At 36.7% G+C, this 26,946-nt stretch overlaps 2 protein-coding genes and 2 long non-coding RNA genes across 4 annotated transcripts; 2 read left to right on the top strand and 2 right to left on the bottom strand.

Annotated features, from left to right (window-relative positions):
- Nucleotides 1-7,359: 7,359 nt before the first annotated feature.
- LOC130998992 (uncharacterized) lies at nucleotides 7,360-7,718 on the top strand. Its single transcript, XR_009093367.1, has 3 exons — nucleotides 7,360-7,432; nucleotides 7,518-7,592; nucleotides 7,672-7,718. It is a non-coding gene; the product is annotated as an uncharacterized LOC130998992 (long non-coding RNA).
- A 159-nt stretch (nucleotides 7,719-7,877) lies between these two features.
- Nucleotides 7,878-9,104, top strand: LOC130998650 (uncharacterized). Its single transcript, XM_057924065.1, has 2 exons — nucleotides 7,878-8,508; nucleotides 8,601-9,104. Exons 1-2 carry the CDS (start codon nucleotides 7,975-7,977, stop codon nucleotides 9,102-9,104), a joined length of 1,038 nt encoding a protein of 345 aa, XP_057780048.1. The 5' UTR covers nucleotides 7,878-7,974.
- A 2,840-nt stretch (nucleotides 9,105-11,944) lies between these two features.
- Nucleotides 11,945-12,951, bottom strand: LOC130998991 (uncharacterized). Its single transcript, XR_009093366.1, has 2 exons — nucleotides 12,643-12,951; nucleotides 11,945-12,204 (listed from the first exon to the last, which is right to left on the bottom strand). It is a non-coding gene; the product is annotated as an uncharacterized LOC130998991 (long non-coding RNA).
- Nucleotides 12,952-17,543: 4,592 nt separating this feature from the next.
- LOC130998649 (uncharacterized) lies at nucleotides 17,544-18,047 on the bottom strand. The gene has a single exon (XM_057924064.1). It carries the CDS (start codon nucleotides 18,045-18,047, stop codon nucleotides 17,544-17,546), a length of 504 nt encoding a protein of 167 aa, XP_057780047.1.
- Nucleotides 18,048-26,946: the final 8,899 nt, after the last annotated feature.

The raw sequence follows: 26,946 nt of genomic DNA, 5'->3' as shown, positions 1-26,946 counted from the left end.
TAGCCTCAAGCAAACAAGTCGGGTCTGTACAGCCTGAAACGAGAAATAAAGTTTTATCTCTGAATACACGAACAACCCTTGCTTCTTTCCACGATGCATTGCTGAAACTTAATCCTGCTCAGAAGGATGCAGTTAGGGATATAGGATTTGGTAACATCCTTGAATTGAGGGTGAAAGAGCTCCCTGGTCGTCTTGCATATTGGGTTTTAAACAGTTTCAACCCAAAGACGTGTGAAATTGAGATTAGTACTAGTTTTCGAGTAAAGGTTACGAAAGATGATGTATATCGTGTGTTTGGTATACCCAAAGGATTTCAGAGGATCAAAAGATTCGACCGACAAACGAGTAATGAACTGTTTGAGGAGTGGGTTTCTCTATTTCGTGTTGAGAATCGAGATAAGATCAAGATTGGTTTGGTAGTCAACGAAATGCTGAAATGCAAGACTGGAGGGGCTTGGTTTAAGCGACATTTTATGATCGCTATGTGTTTCTCCATATTTGAAAGCATTTCGAATGGCACGGTACACCCTCATATATTGAATACACTTGGTGATGTTGACAAACTTGTTCAATGGGACTGGGCAGAATACATGGTGCGAAGTCTGATTGAGAATAGAGATACCTGGGGTGGCGATGAGACCAAGATGTATACAGGGCCCTTGATTTTTTTGGTGGTGAGTATGTATATGAAAATTTATTTAACTGATAATAATCATATTTTATATTATATAATGCTTGGAATTTGTTTGATGCAGCTTTTTTATGTAGATCGTATCAACATCAGCGGCACCATTACTAAGAGAGTTTTTCCTATTCTGATGAACTGGTCAAGCAGTGATCTACGTGAACGTCAACGAATAGAGATGACGAAACAAAGATTTGGAATTGGAAGATTACGTGGACCGCTGACATTGCCAGATAGGTATGGTGTGAAGGTCAAGAACCCAGAAAAGTGCGAAGAACAAATAGGAGCTGATGATGATTACAGTATATCGAAAAAACTTAGGGAGGATGCTAAGTTTATATCTGATCGTATGGCTCGTTTGGGCATTCTTGCAAACAGTACATCAACAAAGGAGAAGGGATCAAAATTCTTTAGAGACAGCTTGGGTGAAGTGTTTAAACTGACTGGGGTTTGTATAGAGATTACAACGCCGAAGAAAGAGAAACAACCAACTGTTATTATGGATTTGGAAGACGATATAACATACCCAAAAGAGTTCTATGCATGGATGGATGCTACGTCGGCTGAAGCATTATCCAAGCCAAAGATTGTCGACACAAATAAATTAGAAATCCCAAGCTTCGATCTGTGTGTTGCGGACGAAGAATTTGTTATTCCGAGTGAGGTATAAATCTCGCAGGTACTGTCTTCAGCATAATTCTTTCAATAATTTATTAACTTAGCCACATCTCCTGTTTCTTAATAGGTGCCAGTTTCGTTTGAAACGCCTCCCTCGTCGAGCAAGCAAGGTGTTGTACAGGTATGTTCTGGAATATATTTAAATATATCGTGGGAAATACAGTTTTGAATTTAAAATTATGTCGAGTATGAATCAGGTGAGCTACAATGGTGCTAACATAGGAAACAAAGAGAACCAAGATTGTTGTACACCATCTAAAACGGTAGGATTCACAACTTAAATTTTATACTCATTTTTTGTATCAATATAAAGCTTTGTATTTTAATCATAATGTGTGATTTATAAAAGCAGGCAGGATATGGAAATAGGCTGCGTTCAGCCCTTTGTCCGTTGGACGAGAATTCATCTGAACCACCATCCAATGTACGATTAAATATAAAAGCTCTTATTAAATTCATATAATCAAGTTAACTATGAAGTGATTTATGTTTTCATTTCATTGGAACACGTATTTTTTTAATGAATATGAAAGGTTATAGGAGGAGAATCACCAATCTATGGTTGTGTGAGGAAGGACTTTCCTGTTAGGAAATTGCATTACAGAGCAAACAATATCGATAATGTTGTATGCTGTACGACACCACTAAGCATTAGAGAGAAAGCCATTGCCATGTATTGTCTATACAGTGATTTTCTTGCGGAGTACGTACTTTGACAATTCAAGTTATATTAAGGACAAATTTGCATCTGTATGTTATATATCTAACTTGTTTGTTTAACCTATTATTCAGAGGGGTGGTTATTTTCATGTTCAAGGACATAGAGTTGTGTAGATTCGATCTAGTTTGTCTCCGAATAGGGGCTGTAGTCCAACCATCGATAGTTAACGCATGGTCCACGATCCTGAATCATTTTTCTACAACTGGTTCTTCCAATAAACCAACGCGGTTTTTTGCCTCGACAGACATATACGTAAGTATTCGTTGTTAAAATATTACTTTATTTTGTGATGGGAATGTTGATGGACTTTTTTGTATCCTTTTTTTTTTTATATATTGAGTTACAGATCGATTGCATATCCCAGACTGGAATGTCATATATATCACGGCGGAGTCTATTCTTCGAGGGAATGGATTGTGAGCTGCGCTTGTATCAAACAAATGCACTTGGCTCTATTGATATGGTAATGATTTGTAATTACTCTTAATGTTTATTTGCAATCAAATGTCATTTTTTGTTAATCTCCTTGCCAGTTCGTTTTCCCTATTTTTGCCGACGATTGGGCATATGTTCTATGTATTGACCTACCGAAGGAGGTTATTTTCATCATAGACACTTCTGTTGTCGTCAAGAAACATCCTGTTGGTTCCAACTACAAGGACTTGTGTTCTATTATGGTAAGTTTCCAATCTGAAATGGTTTAGTAAATTTTTTGAAAAATTTTGTTTTATAATACATTGTTACTTTAATTTTAGCGGTCATTATTGGTGGAGTTTCTAACCAACAACAATGAACCTTTAAGTTCGGCATCCGTTTCAAAATCGACTGTAGAAGTTGTGGACCTTAATTTGTCATCCAGCGTCGATTCAAAGGATGTTGGGTTGTATGTGATGAGGCATATGGAGACTTTCGAAGGACATCAACTGAGATTGCTGAGGGTGAGATATTGTGCAACGATTGTATCGTGGGAGAATAACAAGTATAAAGATGATATTTTGCGTGAGTCATCTGCAACATATGAGGCCGAATTGGCAGAGAATGCACCAAAATTTGATGGAGTTCTTATATGGTGATAATAAATTATAACATCTACGAGTGTGTTTTGAGATATTATGGGTTGATTTTTTACATAGACAATTCATTGTTTTTTATGAGACAGTTACGAGATATTATGGTTTGATTTTTTGTTGGTGTTTTATAGGTATGATATGGTTAAGTATAAACATTACTTATCTGGACATAAATTTTTTGTGAACATGTGTTTGAAGTTCGTATGACTTAAAGTTACGAACATGAAGATACCGTATGAACAAGAGTGGAAGTTCGTGTGAACATGAAAATGCAATATAGATGAACATAGGTTAATTAATGAATGTTGTGAATTACAGATGGACTATTGAAATTTGTATGCTCGTGTATATGAACATGTGATTTCTTTAACATGGTAATTTGCTTATCTCACGAACAATGATTCGGACTTATGGTTTACCAAAAACCCCAACTATGCTTTGATGGCCGTACCTGAGCCGAGAAGCTCGGGGCCCGTGCAGATCATAGCTCGGAACGCCATGCCAGAGCAGAGCAGATCGGAGCTCGGACGAACAGACCAGAGCAACTTACTGAATGTAGGTGACTTCATCTTCAGAATCAGCGTTAACGAATTTTGGAGAAGACAATTAAAATAAAATCTCTAAACGCTGCTACACTCTAGTCTGGCCGTTCGCGGTCTGCTCTGCTCTGGCAGTCGGAGTTCTGCTCTGCTCTGCTCAAAACAGTGCGCTTGCATGAACATGTTAGAAGAACGATAATATAGAAAACATTAGGATTTGAGCGGTCGTGCGAACATTTTTAACGAACTTTCATAATAACTTTGCATGTTCAATTTTTAACAAATATATTGACATTGTCGTTTGTTTGTACGAGCATTTGTTTGGACTATTTAATATTTCGACAAAACTATGAAGTTCGTTAATATGGACAAGCATTTATGTCTGTTAAGATAATTTGAAGAGTTCTTTTATACGTCGACAAATAGTAAATTTACAATCGATTTATATGGCCATGCATTTTTCAAGTGTGTAACAATACTTATGAATTAGTGATATTTTATCGCAATTATATAAAGGCATCCAATGCAAAAATTTGATTAACTTGAAATAATGATGATAATATTCATATATTTTATATGGGCATTTGATGCGAAATAATTATATTTGCTGCATATATATTTGATCCTATGCATATCCAGAAAATAACCGTCTTATTAGTTATGTTTTCCTTGAGATTTACTTATATACGGTCATTTTTTTTTCTACAAGTATTTGGTCGTTGATTTTTTTTTTACAATCTCCAATTCACCATTGGAAAGGGATTACAAAGATATTTTCATAGTAATTGTTATGAACCTATATGGGCACTTTTTTTTTTTGTACATATAGTAACTTTTTTGAATCCTATATGTAAATTAATTATACACCATCTTAAACTTGCAATTATTTTGAAGCATACCCTGCAAATGTATATTAAAAACTTAGGCGATTCGGATTCTAGCAAACATGGCAGCGATTTTTTCATTAATTATACCTGTATAGGGATGAATAGATGAGCAGTGCGTTAATGTTTATAATGATAGCAACACATTACACTAATAATTAATATTAAAATCTCATAAAATGTAATTGCTTGCACATAAAATGTAATTGATTACATGCGATTATGTAACCTGCATAATATTAAATAGTATTTGTTTAACCACTGACGTCGCCCCAATAATGATATGCATGCTTTAATTTTTCACGATATCATGGTCTTATGCGCCTAGTGTTAAATATGGAATAAATCATATGATATTATTGTTTGAGTATATGGGAATTTTATTATTCGTCGATACCATTTATCGTGATTTGTGGAAACCAAGTTCAATAGTACAACTAATATTTAATTTAAGTATAGTGCGAGAAATGGCTATATTGTTAAAACACACCGAACACAAAGTGGTATGAATATCATATATATATGAACATCGATGTGAACATAGGATACTGAACAAATATAGTTATGCTTAATATGTTTTGTCGGCTTCAATGGATACCACTTTCCTATATCAAGAATAAAGACCAGATTAAATATAGCTCTGTATTAACATCGGTGTGAACATAGAATACTGAATAAATACAGGTATACTTAATTCATCTCACCAAAACCAATGAACCAGATTATTCCGAATTCTTCAAGTTTATAAAATCCCATCAATTCATCATTTTCCAAATATGGGAATCGACGAATATTACTATCAATGTACGAACGTACTAACGTTCGTTGGTGTGTTCGTATTAACAATAAATGAAATACTAATGTTCATTTATATGTTCATACAAAAAACAAATGAATGTATAGACGATAGACGAACATACTTATGCCGTAAGTTCATAATAATATTCGTTAAGCCCCAGCATTGCAAAATAAGGAATTTATGGTATTTCCTAAACTTGGAGAATTCGGATGAATCCGATTCATTGATTTCGTTGATATCAATGCCTCATATTTGGTCTTTATTCTCTACATAGGGGAGTAGTTTGCATTGAACTCTTCCCTAAGTTTAATGTTCGCGAATAGATGTCTAACATAAGCTGCGTCCCTATTAATGCACCTCATGTATAATTTCAGGAACAAATTTGGTCCTTGCTCGAAAAAATCAATTTATGTAATGGAATTTGTGACATTATTAACACGAAAGATAACAACCTCAATAAGATAGGAATCCTATTTTAAAATGAATTTTACTTTGATTCGCTCAATTTTTTTCAAAACCATGTTCAAGATATAGACTTGATCTTTTTTATAATTTGTAGTTCATGGAGGATGATATTCTGAATTTGATCAATTTTTAACGATACATTATGTTGAATTATTTTATTCGTGCAATGGTAATTATTTTATTCCTTAAGTGGTATAGATATAGTAGAGGAAGTTGATTAGAAATATGTAGTAGTTAAAATTATGTAAACCAAGCCGAATACATTCATAGATTTAAATAAGCATATATATTTAAAATACAATATTTTGTCTAATGTCTAATTATCAAAAAATATACTACAAAATCTTTCCGATACTAGAAAATATGTGTTTCAATAATCGGATACTTGACAGAAATATTTTGATTGACACGATACCCAATATCTTTCATTTACTGAACACACAACTACCATCTTTCTTTCTCATCTGCCATTTTCACTCTTTTCAACATCTATGTTCACGGCGAATCAAAACTAAAAAAAGACAAGTCTTTCTTCTCAATCAAGCGTTTCTTAGAGAAATCGTCGGAGAAATCGCTAGGGAAAAGTGTTTTGTGCCCGCGGTAAACCTGGATTCTTTCTTAGTCGTTGAATATGTTTTTATTTTGACAAAACCTTGAATTTAATTTCTTACTCAATATAATCTATGTCACTGCACATTTATTTATTGAAGATACTTTGTGGGTTTTAAGGGTTTACGACGAGTGCGAAATGTCGAACAAGAATGATGAATCTACAGGTATGAACTCAAACTTAAATCTATGTGTTCGCCACAAGTATATAATGTGTATCACATTACTATTTTGGGAATCTTTGCTAAATGATAGAGACGTGGCCTATGCTTTGTGTTTGTATGAAATATTTCGGAAAATTTTTGAGGGGGAAACCAGTACATATCTGAATACATAGTTGTTAAGAATCAGGGTTGAGTGGCCCATGGTTTTTTTTATTTATCTGTCTCATGGGGGGACCATATGTATTGGATATTGATACAAAATTGTTATTTGTCGGCATTTGTTTCTAATCCTAAACAATTACCAGTTTAACTTACGTTGACGCATATGATTATTATTTTTATAGATACCGTTGCTTCTGGGGAACATGAAATTGTTGAGAAGGGTGAGTAATATTATTTTAAAAATATTTGTATTAGTTATGGATATAATGACGTTAATTTGAGGATTCGGACTAACAAGCATGACTATTTTTTTTTTGAAGCTTCATGTAGAACAACCTAACGGAAAGCAAAATTATGTAAGTTAGTTAATGATTACAAATTATATGGAAAGTATGCTCAAGCAATTTATTATAATTTTGGTTCTTAAATTCAGTTTTCGGCATGAATCCTAATTTGGTAGTTGACACAAATGACAAAGGGAAAGCAAAGGTCCCTAATCAATTAATCTGTGAGGCGCCTGTACCAGGTATATTGTAGTCTATAATATTGGACCAAAAATTAGTAGTAGTAAACTATGTGAATTCAGTCACCCTAGTAATTTGTCTGTTTTTTTGTGTTCAAAACAGATTCAAGTAATCCGATGGAGGCTGTTAGAGGTACATTTAACGTGCACGACGAAGGATAATTGTTATCTTGTTTTATAACTTTAAATAAATTATGTTTAATTATCATGGTCTTTAGAATCTGAATCTCCACAAAAAAGGGTGGCCAAAAAAGCAAGATTGGAGACATCTAAGCGACTTAAGGATAAACGAGGTATTTAAATATTAGAGTTATTTGTGTTCTGTCTTTGCATATTTGTAAACCCAAAAAACTGATTTCACATCATAATCAGATGGAAATGTTGGCTCACATAACGAACCTCCGATTGATGGAACAGGTAGGTGACATTCATATATCCTTTGGGGTTCTATCGATGATTATATGCATCAAGAGTTCATAATAAAGCTCAACTTGTCTGTTTTGATCAGGTGAATCTCTTGAAAGACCAGATGAAATTGCAGGACAGGATGCGGCGAATAATGCAGCAAACAACAGCAACCCCGTTTTCCCTAGTTTACATACGAGAACAACACCATCCTCTTTCTGTGCGTACTTATCTAGACTAAGTCAGTCTCAAGTGGATTCTGTTATATCTATGGGTTTTGGACACTTGCTGGAAATGAGAGTAAGATTTCTGCCAACACAGATGGCATATTGGTTGATGGAGAATTTTGACTACAAAACTAGTGAATTGTTGATTGATGACAATGTGAAAATTAAAGTAACTGAAGATGATGTTTGTAGAGTTTTTGGTTTTCCTAAGGGTGGTGAAGAGATCAACAGGTTCCTCTATTCGGCTTGTAATGCTTTGAGTATGCAGTGGGTGTCTTTGTTCAATGTGCGACATCGTGACAATATAAAGATTAAAGCTGTTTTAGATAAGATGTTGGGAGAGGTGGATGGAGGGCCATGGTTCAAGAGGCATTTTCTCATTGCTATGCAGTTTAGTCTAATAGAGAGCTATCCGAATGGGACGGTTCATCCATTCGTCATGAGATGCTTGGAGGATTTGAATGTGGTCAGAAAATGGAACTGGGCAGGATACATGTTGAAGGCTTTGATTCAGCATGCACAAAGTTGGGCCGATAATGGGAAGAAAATATTCTGTGGTCCAATACTATTTCTTGTGGTAAGTATATATTTGGAATGCTTTTTCAAAATACAATTTGCATTAAGCATCATTCTCGAAAAATTACTTAGCTAAATTTCCTTAATGTGCAGCTAGTCTATGTCGACAGAATGCATATGGAAGGTTCGAATGTACCACGTACAATCCCGATATGTGTCAATTGGTCAGGTAGTGAATTGCTGCAGCGGCAAAAGCTCGAGGTTGATAAGAAATATTTTGGATCAGGATCACTGCGTGGTCCAATACCACTTCCAGCAATCGAGCAATTGGAACCTGCAAATGTTGGCAGGAATGTGGCCGTCAGCTTTGAACAATCGCCTGAAAGTCTGCTGCGCTCGAGGATGCTTAAAATATCCCGTGAAATAGGTGAAAAGGCTAGATTTCTGAAAAGTGTTATGTTAGAGGCGTCGGTTGAACATAGAAGATCACTTGTTTTCAAAGAGTGTTTGGTGACATGCTCCCTTATTTCCGGGATTCGTCTAGTTGAGAACTTAACTGAGTCGACACAATCCGAGCACATTGCAGCGCCAACTGAAGTTCCGCCTGCTACGGTTGCTAATATTGACACACAAAACGTATGCAGTTTCTTTCCCTAAATTATTTTAAGACAAACCAAAAAAGACATATTGTTGTAATCTAGAATATAATAATAATCTGTTTTGTTTCACAACGTGTCAGGTTCCAATGATTGTTGATTATCCTGTTCGGAATGAAGTCGATACAGAGGTGTCAAACTATATCTTTATTCAACTTATCCTGTTCATGTGCTATAATATTCTATTGATGAAAAATTGCATTTGTGAATATATAAAGCTTATGTCTTACAAACATAATTCTTTATATGTGAATTATATAATATTGCTGATGGATATTGTGAATCTTTAATGTACTTTGTATATATATTTCAATTAGGTCTTTTTGGTCTCATTTGTTTTTGAGTAAATGATGCAAGGAAAACATCAATTGTCAGTACATGATTTTATTGCTTTAAAATCTTAGGCAACAACAAGCAGGGTGTTGGAAAAAGAAACCATTTCTAAGGAAGCTGACTTAACAGAATTTACTTGTGTTGATGAGATTGAGAAGGTACCTATGATTTGTAAATGAACTTCGTTGTGCTGAAATATATATTTTTTTCTGATTCACGGTTTTTAATATGATACTATTGTACCTTTGCTCAGGTTGGTGAAGATGATCCTGTCAGTAGCGAAAGTCGTGGCCAGGGGGACTTCGCTGTTGAATCCGGGTTGCATGAAGTTGCGCCGAATTCACCTTCTAATGAACCTAAAGACGTAATAATTTAATACAACCCTTAAGATATAGATGTTATAAATGTGTGTATTCTATTGCTTTATGCTTATTATCGTACTCTGAACATGATGTCCCATAGGAGTTACCAAAAGAACATGATGCTGAGACTGTAAGCTTAGCAGAAATCTTTAAAGTTCACAAGGGCCGTGGAAAGGTAAGTTAGTTAGTTCGCGATAGTGTACTGTATGTCTCCTTAAAATATATGACCTCAGTTTTAAACATAAAATTCATTGCACCAGGGTATTAAGAAGGACAAAACAGTTAAGGTCTCTATGGAGGCAACGGAGTCGGAGCGGGTAATAAATAGTGTGTATTTGATACGGATTGTCTACTTATTTCTAATTATTACCCTCAATATTAATTCCTACAGGAGCTACAAAAGGAACATCGTGCTGAGACTGCCAGCTTAGCCGAACAATCGAACGTTCAAAAGGGCAGGGAAAATGTAATTTTTTTAATTCGCGATAGTGTATTGTATCAGTTGTTGAAATATATGAACTCATTTTAACATAAAATTAGTTGAACCAGGGTATTAAGAAGGGCAAGACAGTTAAAGTATCTATGAAGACAAGGCAGTCGGAGCGGGTAATAAAATAGTCTGTACTTGTTTTATTGTCTCTGGTCGCCATTCATCTAGTTCTTGTTTTAAATTATCATATTTGTTACAAATTACAGGTTAGAAATATGACGGATGCTGTGAAGAAAGGTGGTTTGAAAGATCAGTCGATAGACAAAGAATCGGTAAAACATTAATGTGTTAGTATGGGTTAGCAAGTACTTCGATGTGGTTGTATGATAGATAAGTATTTTGTGAAATAGGTGTGTGGCGAACACCTCAGTTTGTCAGATGTTTTGCGTCTTCCCCTATGCAGGGTAGACGACAATGTATGTGTTACGAGCATTGTAATCATTTTATGCGTGACGGATGCATGTAATTATATATATAAAGTTAGCTATAATATGCACATTAGTAATAATTATGTATCTTACTATCATTGTATTCATAATATTCATTTATGGCTTTTAGAATGAATCTAGTATACCCAGTGATAGTCCCGCTATAACGGGAGCTGTTGATCAGAGTGCCCTTTGGACAATATCCAGAAATTTTAGGTCTCCATATCTTCAAAGGGAACAATGCCCATCGAAGAAGTTGAATTTGGAAGAAAGAGAAATTGGGCTCTACAGCATATACTGTGATTCATGTGATGGGTATAGTTATGAAATATATTTTCAATATTTATGATTTATTATTTGTGTAGTGTACTAAATTTAACATGTGTAGATCCGAAATACTATTCTCATGCAAACCCATTGAGATTAGTAGGTCAGAGATGCAAACATTACGAAAGGGATGCGTTGTCGATTGTGCAATAATGAATGCATGGTGTTTGTACTTGAATTTTCAAGAGGATATGCGGTCTAACGAATCACCTTTGCGATTTTTTGCGAGCACAAGTATATATGTAAGTGTAGCCCAACACGATTATTATTATATGCTAACATTAATTACTAATATTTTTTGAGATTATACAGACTGCTAGTATTAATGTTTGCGGCTTGAATTACACTGAACAAAGTAGTAGATTCAATGTTGGATTGACAGCTGAGTTAAGGAATTATAAAAGGAGACCTCCACATCTATTTGTAACACCCAGCATTTTCACTACAATATATATATTATTAATATTATTTTCTATGATTTTAAAAAAGAAAGAGAAGTCTCAATTTTATGCAAAAAGCCCAATAATTATTGTTTGGGCTTATGATTTTATTAAGTTATGGAATAGAGTCCAATACATGTATATATGGGCTAAGTTTAAATAAGCCCAATACTTTTATCATTTGGGCCAATGATTATATTAAAGAAGCCCAAGCCCAATTCTTTGTGTTAGCAGTGAATCACTTAGCTTTAAGCTGTCGATTAGATTTATTAATCCAGATTAGCTATTCGTCTGGCACGTATCCTTCAGCTTTTCACGCAGCGGCTTAAGAAACCGACTTCAAATCAATATAAATCTCTTCTCTCTCACATCTGATGTTTTTCCCTCATTCGGCAATACCAGCAAGTTGTCCATCAAATATTCATCCATTATTGATCATCCCCGAAATTCTGTTACAGTAATTCAATCACCAAGCAGGTAGTATCTCTTTATTACAGTTCATTCATCATATATGTATACAACAGTAAACAAGAACAGAGTAGATACACTAAATAGATACAAGCATAGCTACAAACACATTTCTAGTTCTAATTTCCAGTTTCCCCATCATCCTTATACTTCAGTTTCACAACGAATCAATAATAAAAAGAAAGGAAGAAAAGGTAGAATCTTGGGCAGTAGACGAAGCTGCCACGCCGGAGTCGACGACGCCGATCAATTCCTGAAATAGGAAACAGTTGTAGATTTATTAAGTTAAGGTTTTAAAATTTGATAATAAAGAAAAAGAACAGAAATAGAAGGAGAAGAGGAAAGAGGCAGCGGTAGCCGCGAACCCCCGCGGCGGAGGCGCGACCGCCGGCGCTGCCCGCGCCACGGCGGCCCGCGGTGGCTGCCAACAGCAGAGGGGGAAACAGGAAGGGAGAGAGAGTTTGAGCGATAAAGAGAGATAGAGAGTGAGACTGAATGAGAGACAGACGTGAGAGGGAGAGGGAAGCAAAGCGAGATAGAGGGAGAGAGAAAAGAGCAGCGCGGCGGCGACAATCGGCGCTGCATGCGCTGCCGCGGCCGCCGCGAGCAAGAGGGCAGAGGGGGAGATCGAGAGGGAGATCAGAGAAAGGACAGAGAGATAGATTGTGACAGAAGGAGGAAAAGAGATTACCTGGGCTGAAGACGGCGACGGACCTTGCCGGAGGGGTGGATTTCAGAAGGAAAAATAGAGCCAGAAAACCCTAGAATTTGGGGGTTTTAGAATTTGGGGAGAAAATAGGGAAGGAAAGGAGAGGGCAGAAGAGGGGCCGGCCTCGCCACGCCGGAGGCGGCGAGAACCGGCGATGCTCGCCGATAAAGAGAGAGAGAAGAGCGGTGAGAGAGAGAGAGAGCGCAGAGAGAGAGAGACGTTAGTGAGGAAAAAGAAAAGAAACGACAGAGATATTAATTTATTTTAGTTGGGCTTAAGTTAATATGATGTGCATATTAATATTCCAATGGGCTTAAGTTAAATTACATTGCTGTTGGGCTTTGAATTAACTTAGTAACAGATTTATTTAAGTTGAGTCCTTAATTTATTTAATTGGATTCAGTAGTATTTTATTTTGAACTTAATAATTATGTGTAAAAGATTATTAGCTATTAGCTAATAATTAGTTTAATTTATTAAATGGCCTAGACACGTAGAATTATTTAATTAGTTCATAATCAATTTATGCATAAATTAGACATTAGATTATTTCGAAATCAAGTTCCTAAAGAAGAGGAAATAAGGGATTTATATTATTTCCATCTAATAGCTATTTATTAAATTAGTGCGAGTTGAGTTATGATAATCACAGTTAAGTGTTTCTTGAATTAGTTATTAATAAGTTTCCAAATAGCAGCTAGACTTTATTCAATAATTTCAATAGAAATATCACCTTATGACCAAAATAAGTATTCTTTTTAGATCAAGTCCATATCATTTTCTCATTATTTATTAGTCAGTTTTTATACTGAAGGTCGGATACAAGCAAGGGTAAAGCAATAGTTCAGAATTACTAGTGTTGTCAGACCACGACCAGGTGGGCTTTCTAAACTCAAAATCTGAAGTGCACACTATTTCATTATGTTTACATGAATGAAGTTATATTAAAGTTATTGACTTGCCAAAATTTTATGAGTTTGTATGATACCTATCTGGCACCAGAAGTTAATCGAATTCGGATCCTGTTCTATCCAGATGTTAGACAGGATTAGTGTACACAAGGGACCGTGAGCCGATCAAGCATATCGGCCGGCCTAGGACCGTGAGCCGGTTTAGCGTATCGGCCGGTCTAGGTCCGTGAGCTGGTTTAGCGTATCGGCCGGTCTAGGACCGTGAGCCGATTTAGCGTATCGGCCGGTCAGTGACCGTAGAAGGTGGCCACCTTCTCGGCACACAGTTATCATTGCAGATATGGTAGAGTACAAAGAAGTATGTCTGCAGACGCATATGAAGTTCATGATATATATATATATATAGAAGTTTTATAGTTTGGCGTGCACAGGTTATTTAAATAAAACTCATGTGTAATGCTTGAGATGGCAAGTTCAATATATAGCTCTAAGAGCAAGCTTTAAAGTTATTTCGGCATGTGACCATTGAGTACCTTTTTAGTACTCAGCCCTGCATATGTTTTCTAAATGTGCAGGTTAAGCTGTGATGCAGATGGATGTCGGCAGAGCGAAGCTTTGAAACATAAGTACTAAATTAGGCTCAGGATTCCATGTCTTCATACATGTAATCCACTTAAGCTATTCCGCTGCAACGCTTAGTGCGTTTTACTTTATTGATGTGTTGCAAAGATTTCAAACTAATAGCTTACAGAATTATGTCACTTGATACTTTGACAGCTTGTCGTTATTGTATTGCGAGTTGTCTGCTTTTGAATTTTAGAAAAGATTGTTTATGATTACCAAATACTTTGGTAAATTATTGTTTAAGCAGGTTAGTGATTTTTATTGAGATCTATTTTCTTTTCCATTTTCTTATTTTGTTTTCAGTCACACCTTTTTCCCGACTTAACTATTCACTAGCTTAGGTCGGGCTGTGACACTATTAGACCTGGTCAGTCTTTAATATGTGAACGAAATTTTTTTACCTATAATATTTGGTATATATATCTTTATAAATCGTGCAACCTTGTTTGTAGTTTTTCTTTCCAGTAGCAGACAATGGGATGTACTATGTCATGTGTGTTGATACAAAACGGGAAAGAATGTTCGTGCTAGACAGCATTATTGCCATAGATGAAGGTCGTAGGATGAAAGAGTATGAAAGAGTACACAACTTACTTGTAAGTCGTCGTTTATTTCTTAATATCAGTTGATCCAATCTAAATATTTGTATCGCCACCTTCTAATTTGACTACATTATTCTTGAAGCGTCAACTTCTGGTTGATTATTTGATTCATGTCGGTGAAGACAGTAGGGCAAATAAGGTGTCTAAAACAAAGCTTTGCATAGTCAAGTTGAGGTGGGCAGATGGGATGAATAGAGAGGAGACAGGTATATATATACGATGCGCCACCTAGAGACATTCATGGGTGATTATTCGTCTAATTGGAAGTGCATGTCAACTTTGACACGCATGAGGCAACTCCGCGTTTTGCGAGTTCGTTATTGCGCCACACTGGTAGGATGGGAGTAGAATGAAAAGGGAATGCTAGTAAGAAATGAAGCATCCAAGTATTACGCTAAGATTAGCAGGGATGAAGGCTTCAATGCCAACATGATGTTGATTGGTTCTTGAACTACTATGCATCTTGTTTTTATTTTTTTGGATTTATAGTTTAACATGTTTGGGTGGTCAATAATGATGGCAGGACTTTATTTTATTAATTATTATTATAATCTCAAATTTTGTAATTTATACTTATTCTGTACGTCCATTGCTATTTATACACCATATGAATGAACATGTGTTTGAACATAATTTTGATTGTGGTTTTATAGGTGAACAAATATTGATTTTTTGCAATTCATTTATATGGACATTTTATGGTAGAACTTAGGAAGGATTGAACGTATAAATGAACATCGTTATTCGGTGCTTTCATTTAATGAATATTCGTAATAAAATTTGTAGAACATTGTTGTGACCATGAAAATACTCTATATATGAATGCACCGTATGGAATAACATTTTTTCTAGCATAATTTTACTAGGGGGTTTAAAGGTGAACAAATACTAATCTTTGCAGTTGATTTATATGGACAATATATGTTTGAACTTATGATGAGCTGAACATAACTATGAACATCGTTGTCTTGTTCGTTGACTTCATGAATGTACCGTATGAATGAACATAAACATGAAAATGCTCTTTATGAATTTACCGTTGAACGAACCTGGAAATGCTTATTATGAATTTTAAAATATATAACGCGGGGAAACACCAAAGTACACGAATAACCTGGTGCACATGCGCGTTTATTCTTTCATTCAGTGATTCATTATCAGCCCCCAATTTATCGCGCTCAATTCTGATACGTTGAAAAAAACGTTTTTGATACGGGGGGATATCAGGATCTAACCATTCGAAGAATTTGCAATCCTTGTCCTATTATTCAAATCAGATCATTATAAAAAAAATAAAAAGTTGTTAAGTTCGTATTTGGAACATGAAATTGACATAGTTTAAGCGCATACCGATCTACAATAATAAAATCTGCGATATGGATTGTCGAACGACTTGAACGTCTTGATGCCTGCTCTACATTCATGGTAACAAAACATATGCGGACCCTCGTAGGTCATCCTGAATTGTATTGAGCAATTCCTTAAAATAGAGTCGCAACTGCGTATACCATGTGAAACGAACACAAATACACAAACCTTTGTTCACCGAGCATGTTCAACTTATGAATATGAAAATTATGAAATTTATTATAACATTTTCAACTAACACAGATACGCAGAGCTTTGTTCAACGAACACAAATATGAACATGCATGTGAGCTCAATAATCCAATATTCTATGGGTATGTTCGGATAGCATGTTCGTACCAAACCACACTTCATCTGAATCTTAAGTTTCCCGCTGCATTCATCATAAAAAGGAGTAGAACTTTTTATACGCAAACATGTCATAATATATTGTCGAAATCCATAACTATAACAATAAAATGCGCAGTAGTTCAAGGACCAATCCATGACCAACGAGGGTCCTATTAAGCGAGCGCTCCTTTGTATAATAATACAAGTACAAAAATTCCAAATTTCACTGTTACTTTTTGTCAAAAAAATCACGGCAATAATGACTACATGAATTCCAAGATATGATCAGCCTCAAATAATGACCACAAACTTTGACAACTATCAAATAGGAACTAAAAATACAAGCACCAGGAGCTTTGTTCAACGAACACAAATATGAACATGCATGTGAGCTCAATAATCCAATATTCTATGGGTATGTTCGGATAGCATGTTCGTACCAAACCACACTTCATCTGAATCTTAAGTTTCCCGCTGCATTCATCATAAAAAGGAGTAGAACTTTTTATACGCAAACATGTCATAATATATTGTCGAAATCCATAACTATAACAATAAAATGCGCAGTAGTTCAAGGACCAATCCATGACCAACGAGGGTCCTATTAAGCGAGCGCTCCTTTGTATAATAATACAAGTACAAAAATTCCAAATTTCACTGTTACTTTTTGTCAAAAAAATCACGGCAATAATGACTACATGAATTCCAAGATATGATCAGCCTCAAATAATGACCACAAACTTTGACAACTATCAAATAGGAACTAAAAATACAAGCACCAGACTTTAAGATTCAACTGCTATTTATTCAAAAAAAAAGTAACGCAAATACTCGCTACATGAATTCGAAGAAATGATCAAACGCAGATAATCGCCACAAGAACTATGACAAACTTCCAAAATGAAATAATCACCACAAACACTATGACAATCATCGATCGGAAATAATCACCACTATTTCAAGACTTATAAATTGCAGACCATACCAGTTCGACACATATAATAGTTTGAAGTCCACATTATTATCTCAAAAATATGAAATTCATCAACTAGGAACTAAGATCTGCGTCATCCTTTGTGGGGCAGTTTCTTGAATCATGATGGCCCCTTGTCTTACATTTCCTGCAAAGCCGCTTGGGTTTCTGTGCAAGCAGCATTGCCTTTTCTTTTTCCGATTTTCTACGTCCACCGGCACCACTCCCTTTAGTCTTAGCGACATCTGGTGGCAGAACAGATGGAGTTTCGGTTGGAGATGATCCATAAAACTCATCGAAAATCCTGTTCTTCGACAAGGATGAGTTCTCCGGAGTTCCGAGCTTGGCAAACTTGTCCCTAACTTCAATGAGATTCTCATATAATTGGTTACACAACTCTTCATTGCCCCTAACGTATCCAATGGATTCACTCGCAATCTTGAATATGCGAAGCTCCAAATTAGATTTGGAATGCTTGTCATGATTTTGCACTTGATCTGTTGAATCATTTGGACACAAGATGCTATACTTGCACCATCTCGCCGCAACGTACTTATGGGGAATAGTGTCGAGATTCATATTCCTAAACACAAGAAACATATGCATGCAAGGGATACCTTTCCGGGTGAACAATTTGCAGCTACATACGACGTCGTCATGTGCAGGCACGGACTACACGTTTCCTACCATGGGGGCACGTGCCCCCACAACTATTTTTGTTATTATTATTAGTTATGTATACTTCCCAAGCCCAAGCATCCTAATTCCCAAGCCCAAACTTAATCGGTGCCCCCCTTTAGATATTTTTATATGAATTCCCAAACCCCAAGCCCCCCAAACCCCAAAATCAACTCCTTTAGTAAGGAATTCGGCGGCTCTGTGTCTCTCCATTATTATAGCATATTGTCTAATTCTCTCCTATTTTCATCATCATCATCCAAGCTGGGATGCACGGATTCGCCAAAAACCAACACATTGCAGTATCCGATTCGCGCGGGGTGCGGGTGCGGGCGCGATTCGCATGGGATTCGCACGGGATTCGCCAAGTGGCGAATCCCCCTAAAAAAAAATGGATTCGCGAATCGAGATTCTCACTCTCAACGGACGGCTGTTGGCTGGCAGGAGGCGAGGCGGCATGATCCGAGACGGTTGAGTGATATTCTTTTAATTTTTAGCAGGTTCATATTATACTCAGTAATATAAATTATAAATTTATAATATAAATTAATATGATTGTTTGCTTCTTTTGAAAATTTTATCAATTTCACTTTGTGCCCCCATAGTAAAAAAATTCTGGATCCGTCCCTGGTCATGTGGGTGTAAACGGCGCACAGTAAAGAGACCATCTAGTTTGTCCTCAATCTCTTAAATGATGTCGTCGCCATCGGAAAACATCTTCCGCATTGCACAAGCTCTGCTTGAACAGTCTATCTGCTCCTGAACCTCCTTGAACATCGCATTTGTGTATAGAGCCGCTGCATTACATTCAATGGGTAGATTTGTCTTCATCATGGGAGAACGTGTCTCGTCGGCATGTGTCGCCTGCTTGTAATTATATCTTTGTGAATCAAGACCACTGCAGAAGTTAGTATACAATACCACAAGATCAGAGTTCTTTTGGATAAAGCATTTGAAATAACTATTCTCGCTTTCAGACATCGATGTGGTTCGGAAAAAGCCACTCATAGGTACATCTCTAAAAAATGCCGGGATCCACTTTTCACGATCTTCGTACATGTCGGAGAACCATCTGTTCGAGGCAATGTCATATTCCTCAATCATGTTATTCCAATTTTCTTCAAACACTGTTGGATCGATGTTCTCATTCCAAACCAGTCCATCATACATACCCCTAAAATCCGCATCCTCTCTCAACTTTTGAGGTAACTTCTCGGCAACTTTCGTATTTATGTGCCACATGCAAAACCTGTGACGGGTTTCTTTCCAAGAAGAGGCGACGACTTTCTTGAGTCCTGGATCTTGATCGGTAATGAATAAACGAGGTGCATGGCCCATTATATCAACAAACCTATCCAACACCCATGCATACGACTCCATGTTTTCGTGAGAGATTAATCCTGCACCGAAAGAGATGCACTTCCCGTGGTTGTCTCTACCGGTAAAAGGAGTGAAAATCATCTTGTATCTGCAGCAGAATTACAACAAACATGTCATATTAAGTTCAGAAATAGTTATTCAGCAATTCTTCCATTGAATGAAGACTACGAACGTGACTATTTGGCATCGTATGATAAACAATTGAAGTATTGATTAAGTAGCATCAAACGCATGTATACCCTATTGGTGCAGTATGTAGCATCAAACGACACTGCGTCGCCAAATAACTTGTAGTTCTTAACAGGCATCTCATCCGCCCAAATTAGTCGACACAATTTATTGTCTTCATCTACATGGTGAAAGAATTTAAATCCGTTTCCTAGCTCCTGTTTGTTGGAAAAAGACTCCAACAACATGTGGGCATCGGATCCCTTAGAATGCACCTTCAAGTCTCTCGCAAAGTTCTTAAAGTCGTTGCCAGTGCATCCAACATCGTCATAACTACCTAGAATCTCTTTGGCCAAACGAAAGGTACGCATTGGGCCAATGTTAGCCTTGATACCGGATATGATAAGCCTTTGTTGGAATTCGTCGACATTCCTGTTACTGTGCATCAAATTCCGTGTATCGACTGGAACCATGGAGTGCGTGTGGCCCTCGTTGAATTTAGTGATCTTGTACCGGCCTCCCGTTGAAAGTTTGAACACTGCCCTTTCCATGCAAGCGATTTTGCAAGATGTAGTTTTCCGCTTCTTTGCCTTAGACTCATTTGCTTGCATAATATATCCCTTCGCCTTTTGCCACACACCCTGCCTCCTACACACAATATATCGAGACGTAATTGTTCCATCGCTTGCTCTATGTATAGCGCTCAATCGAGTCTCGAAACCACACGCTGTAGCATATTTCCTGTAAAATTCTTCAGCTTGTGGTAAAGTATCAAATTTTTGCCCATGGTAAGGTTTGATTGAATCCGGACATTGAGGAAAGCACAGCTCCCTGCCTGTAGTGTTCAGATATGACGTCACTGTTTATATTTTAGATATTGAATCGGCAATCATTTTTTCAAGGTAATAATAACATGTTCATCGTACAGAGGCATGTGCGTATTTGTGTTCATTGATGTGCGTATTTGTGTTCATTGAACATAGTAGTGCATTTTCAGGTAACAAGTATATTGAGCATAGTGGTGCATTTTCAGGTAACAAGTATATGAACAAGTATTACAATCTGTTTAATATATAAGATTATCAACAAGGGCTTCCATGGCAACAAATATAATGAATGGATCATGAAGTTAAATGAACATACTAAACGAACATAATCTAATTCATCTTCAAAGCCTTAGTTATAATCTTTGGTGCTGTGATGTTCAACGAAATTATCTATTTCATCTTTAAAGCCTTAGTTATAATCTTTGGTGCTGTGATGTTCAACGAAATTATCTATACTTATATTGCACACGGATTCTTTGAGAGGAACTCATTCTGGCCTTAAAAGATCTTTTGCCAAACTATATTGTTACTAATTGCACCTGATCATCTATAGTGTTCAAAATCTTCTTGCTCTTAGAAAATAAGATGTTGTAAAAACGATTTACTATAGCAGATACTAAATTAAGATGTTGTAAAAGTGATTTGCTATAGCAGAATCTATGAAGCCTCATAACCTTAGTTGAGAAAACAAAATGATGATTTGGGTGTTGAGTGGAGAATTAAAAACTTATACAAACCTGATAAAATTTAATAAAAAAATTCATACCTTGCACATCCATATATTTAAACTCATTTCTCCAGTTGTGCTGATCAATGGCGACTTTTAGAAAAAAATGGGCTAAGCTAATGAATTACATAAGTAAGAATGATATGAGATATTGTGTTTCTAATATGTAACGTACATGAGGTCCGAGTTTTCCATTTATAATATGCTTTGATTTAGACTATTAAATGTGCTTTCGGTTATAATATCTCCTAAAAGTACAAACATATCCTTGGATAGATATAACACCCTTCGTTTGTTGTATATCAACATTAGATATGGTAGTGAATCTCATCCATCCGATCTCACGAAATCAATGAATAAGATCATGTCTCTATTCTCTATTTAATTTTGTGTTTTCATAGAACTTCCCCCTATATATATATATATATATATATATATATATATATATATATAGGAATGGGATCATATAGATCCCATTGCTTATAATAGATCCGTAGATCCTAATATCAGCCGTTGATCTATTTTTTTGTACGGTCCAGATCTGATCCGATTTTTAAACCTAATTTTTAAATGCGGAAGGGTATTTTTCATCTTTTAATTCTTAGATTATATTTCGCATGCTACTTCGTTTTACCTCGTCGTCTGTTATTTTTTTACCTCGCAGTCTTCGCGCTTGTGTTTCTATATTCATTGCGATTCTCTTCATCTGTGAGAATCGTTTGTTTTCTCGTTCATGACGATTGAGGAATTAGGTATTGTTTGTTATTTGACGTTCATGACGATTCTCTTCATTTGTGAGATTATTCGTCGTTCAGTTAGTTCTTATTGTGTTTTGAATTGAGGAATCATGTATTGATTATGTCACGACCGCACTTGCTAAGGATAGCAATTTCGGGGAAACCGCGACTAAGGGAGGGGATTTAGGAGCGGGAGTTAGAAAGGGGCATATTCGGTTTCTTGATGACTCGACTTGTATAAGGAAATCAATCGAAATATCTAGATATCAACGAAGGCCACAAGGGGACCGTACATAATATTATCCCAAAACGGGGTACTCAATAGTTTTAGTACATTATTAAATAATACATATTGTTTGACAAATGACATAATATCTTAACATAATCAGTGTTCGCAGCGGAAATAACAATAACTTGAGTATATGTATGAAGACATATACTCCACTCTGAGGTTCTCGTCCTAAATTGACAAAAGCTCCGCTTGCACACTACATCCTCGATCACAGCTCAACCTGCACATTTAAAAATACATGCAGGGCTAAGTACAAAAGTACTTAGTGGACACTTGCCGAAATTTACATATATGCATAATATTTTATTGTCAAGCCTTTCAATAGTAGTAATATACGAGGGTTTTCCTTTAAAGACTCGTATTTACCAAACATAATATCATTTCTTTCATCAATAACCCGCGCAGGTATTTTATATCATTAATCACCATATCAGTAACTCGTGCCGAGAGGGAGGCCTCCCTCTACGGACACTATGATCGGCCAACCCGCTAGATGACTCACGATCACAAGGTGTACACTAATTCCGAAGGGATTTGCGGTCCCATCCAGAATCCGAATTCGATTAACATCAGATAGGCAATTAATAATAAAATATAAAGCATTTAGGCATTGACAATATCATTTAAATTCATAAGCATAAAGTCTTAACAATTCTAATATATAATTTTAGTTTATACGTAGAAAGCCTACCTGAATAGCAGACTCACGATTTAGCTCTAACTCTGGTGCTTGACCTTTAATCCGAGAAAATAAAATAAGATTCTAATTCTCGAAAAAATCTCAATAAATGAGGATGCGTGAAATGATTATGCATGACTCATATTCCTTTAATTAAATTATGAGATGTTAATCCTATTTAAGGAATTAAAGCTCGTCTTATGAGGTCGGATTATTAATCTTTAATAATCTACTCATCTTAAAATAATCTAATTCACTTACTAATTAATAATTAGTAAGTCTTAAAATCTTCTCTAATTAAACTTAATAGAATAATATGAAGGCCTAAATAAATAATCAAGGCCCAATAGGAATTTAATTTGAGCCCAAATGAATAAATTCAAAGCCCAATGCATAATTAACATTAGGCCCAACATCAATTAAATTCTAAAGCCCAACAAATGAGGCCCAATATAATAAAATCATGAAGCCCAATAAGTGAGCCCATCATCACCCTTAAAATAATTAGTAAATTTTAATATTAATCTCTAATTAACTTAATTAGGATCAATAGTGAAGACCCAAATAAATAAAAATTGACTAATTGAGGATCGTCTCATGAGGGTGGATAAATAATTAATCCGCTCATCTTAGAGTATTCTAACTCACTTACTAATTAATAGCCTCATTCTAAATTAATCCATAATTATAATTAGCTCAATTTAATTAATAGATTAATCTAAACTACCCTTAAATTGGGCCTGATTTTAAGCCAAAATAATAATAGCAGTCCAAATAAAAATTAACTCTAGCCCACACTAATTAAATACAGCCCATTATCAATTAAAAGGTGAGGCCCAAAATAAATTAAAAGAAAAGCCCATACTGAAAATAATCAAAGCCCATTCTCCCACTAATTCTCGGTTATCTCTTTCTCTCCAAGCAGGACACGTTCTCTCTCTCTTTTTTTTCAACTCAAAGACCGAATCTCTCTCTTTTTTTCTCAAAACAGTCGGTTCTCACTCTCTATCTTTATTAAAGCAGAACACACTCTCTCTCTCTCAATTATCGGTTCTCCCTTTTTTTTTTATTAAAGCATAACACTCTCTCTCTCTCTCAATTATCAAGACTAAATCTCTCTCTAAATTCTCAAGAATCGAACACTGCTCAACATCTCTCTCTCTCGCTTGATCCAGCCGCCTCTTCTCCCTCCAAGATCTGCCGCCGCCGCCTGCTCTAACCTCGGCGAGAATCGCCGGCTCCGACGCCTCCCTCACTCATCGCCTCCTCCTTCTCACCTCAACCTCTATCTCTCTCGCTCTCTCGGCCGCTGGACCCAGGCGCAGCAGACACCACCACCGCGGTGTGCCGCCATCGCCGGGCCGCCGCCTGCTCCCTCATCCTCGCGGCAGATCCGCCGCCGCCGTTCAACGCCACGGCCGCCACCTGTTCTCCCTCTCTCTCCATCCCTAACTCTCACACACGCCGGCAGACACGGCGTAAGCCGCCGCCGCGCCTGGTGCATCTTCTCCAGCCGAAGGCCGGAGCCACCGCCGCCACTGCTTCCATCGACCGGCAGCCTAAGGTAAGCCCTAATTTCTTCCTTTTCTATTTTCCCCCTTTTTCCATTTTCTAAATTAAAAATCTGAAATACTCATCTCTTTTTCCCTATTTGGCAGATCGGAGACCACCTCGGCTCCGTCGCCGACCGTCGACCGCCGGCAGCCACCGCGGCTGCCGTCCCCTGACCTTGACTCACACACACAGTAGGTTCAAGCCACAATTCAGTTCACAAAATGGCATAGGATTTTGAGCAAAAATTAAATACTGTAAATTTCAGTTCATACGTTAATACATGTAAATTTTTCTTTTGGATCATTCTCGTTTGGTGGTTCTCTGATATATTGGATAAAAGGGGAATACCTTGAATAGGTGTGGTGGAAGATATTTATTTCTGCAGATTTTGTTTATCACTAAGATTAGAAACGTCAGTTGTGAAAAAAATAAATTGAAAGAGATGAATATCCTCATTCTATTACCTTAACTTGCTGTGTGAAATTGAGACTGCAGAATTTAGAAATGGTGAAGTGGTGAGGTTTGGGTGAAGAATGGTGTAGATTATAAAAGAAAAATGGGGTGGTGAGGGTCGTGGAAATTTTCAGCTGACAAGTATGAACACTTCAGCTAGCTTTGTATGACTGAAGAATTTCTTCAGCATGCGTAGTAAATTCTTCAGCATGCTTAGGATTCAGCATGCTTAGGATTATTCAAACTTAATCATTAAAAAAAATCTAAGAGATTAATATATATTAATTATATGGTTCCAAACTCATTTAAATACATTAAGACATATAAGCCTAATTCTTATTGAAGCATAAAATCCATTTGAGCTTGCTTCTAACATAAATTAAATTACTCATGGGCTTAAGTAAACAATCGATAAAAGATTCATATTTAACACTTCAGTGTTAAATTCTCCACAATAAATTAATGGACTCAAAATATATTTTGAGTGCATCATCTATTAAAAAAAAAAAAATCATCACATATATAAATTATCAAATTCATATAAATACGTATTTTATTAATGGATGCTGAACCCTAATTACCATAATCAATCCTTAAATCAGTAATTAAAAGTATATAATCCTTAATAAAAAGTCGGGTCATTACATACTATCCCCCTTAAAAGAAATTTCGTCCCGAAATTTGCATACCTATGTGAAAAGTTCTGGGTATTTTTCTTTCATCTGGTCCTCAAGTTCCCACGTTGCTTCTTCCGGTCCATGGTGTCTCCACAGTATTTTGACTGACGCGATCGATTTATTCCTTAACTCTTGCACCTTTCGGTCCAAAATGGCTTCAGGTTTTTCCTCGTACGTCAAGTCTGGGTTAAGAATCATTTCATCTTGGTGAATCACGTGTTTGGGGTCAAACACGTACCGTCTCAGCTGTGACACGTGGAACACATTGTGGACGTTTCCAAAGCTAGGTGGCAGTGCCAACCTATACGCTACGGGACCTATTCTTTCAAGGATCTCATAAGGTCCTACAAAACGGGGTCTCAACTTACCCTTAACACCGAATCTAACGATCCCTTTCGAGGGTGATATTTTAAGGAAAACCTTGTCTCCAATCTGGAATTGTAGTTCGGTTCGTCGGGTATCAGCATAAGACTTCTGTCTGTCCTGAGCCTCTTTAATTCTTGCTCTAATCTGGTGGATGGTCTCAATCATCTCGCTTACTGCATCTGGCCCAAGGATTTTTCTTTCACCCACCTCATCCCAGTAAAGTGGTGATCTACACTTCCTTCCATACAGCGCCTCATAAGGTGCCATATCAATGGTTGCCTGGTAACTATTGTTGTAGGCGAATTCGATCAATGGCAGCACTGATTCCCAACTTCCTCCTCGGTCTAGCACCACTGTCCTCAACATATCTTCAAGGGTCTGAATTGTCCTTTCTGATTGTCCATCTGTTTGAGGGTGAAAGGCGGTGCTAAAGTTTAATCTCGTTCCCAACTCTTTCTGCAAACTGATCCAAAATCTAGAAGTAAATTTTGAATCTCTATCTGAAGTAATGGATATTGGTATTCCATGTAGCCGTACAATCTCACGAATGTACAGTTGGGCTAGTTTCTCCGATCCATGGGTAATTGGAATCGGTATAAAATGAGCGCTCTTTGTGAGACGGTCTACTATTACCCAAATAGCTGTGTTGCCCCTATTTGTCTTGGGTAAACCCGTCACGAAATCCATCGCTATGTGCTCCCACTTCCATTCTGGGATTTCCAATGGCTGCAATTTCCCATATGGTCGTTGATGTAAAGCTTTCACTTGCTGGCATGCAAGGCAACGCTCTACAAACGAGGCTATATCTCGTTTCATCCCGTCCCACCAAAACTTCTGTTTTAGATCTTGGTACATTTTGGTACTTCCGGGATGAGCGGTATAGGGCGTGTCATGAGCTTCACTCATGATCTCGTTTCTGAGTTCCTCGTTATGGGGAACA

The sequence above is a fragment of the Salvia miltiorrhiza genome, chromosome 8, assembly GCF_028751815.1.
Source record: "Salvia miltiorrhiza cultivar Shanhuang (shh) chromosome 8, IMPLAD_Smil_shh, whole genome shotgun sequence".
NCBI classification, from domain to species: domain Eukaryota; kingdom Viridiplantae; phylum Streptophyta; class Magnoliopsida; order Lamiales; family Lamiaceae; genus Salvia; species Salvia miltiorrhiza.
The sequence above is the reverse complement of the archived record's forward strand: the minus strand, read 5'-3'. Positions and strand labels throughout refer to the sequence as shown.

Coding starts and splice junctions, on each gene's coding strand:
- LOC130998649 (XM_057924064.1), bottom strand. CDS start 18,047: ATGAATCTCGACACTATTCCCCATAAGTACGTTGCGGCGAGATGGTGC.
- LOC130998650 (XM_057924065.1), top strand. CDS start 7,975: ATGGGTTTTGGACACTTGCTGGAAATGAGAGTAAGATTTCTGCCAACA. Junction 8,509..8,600: donor GTCCAATACTATTTCTTGTG/GTAAGTATATAT, acceptor CTTAATGTGCAG/CTAGTCTATGTCGACAGAAT.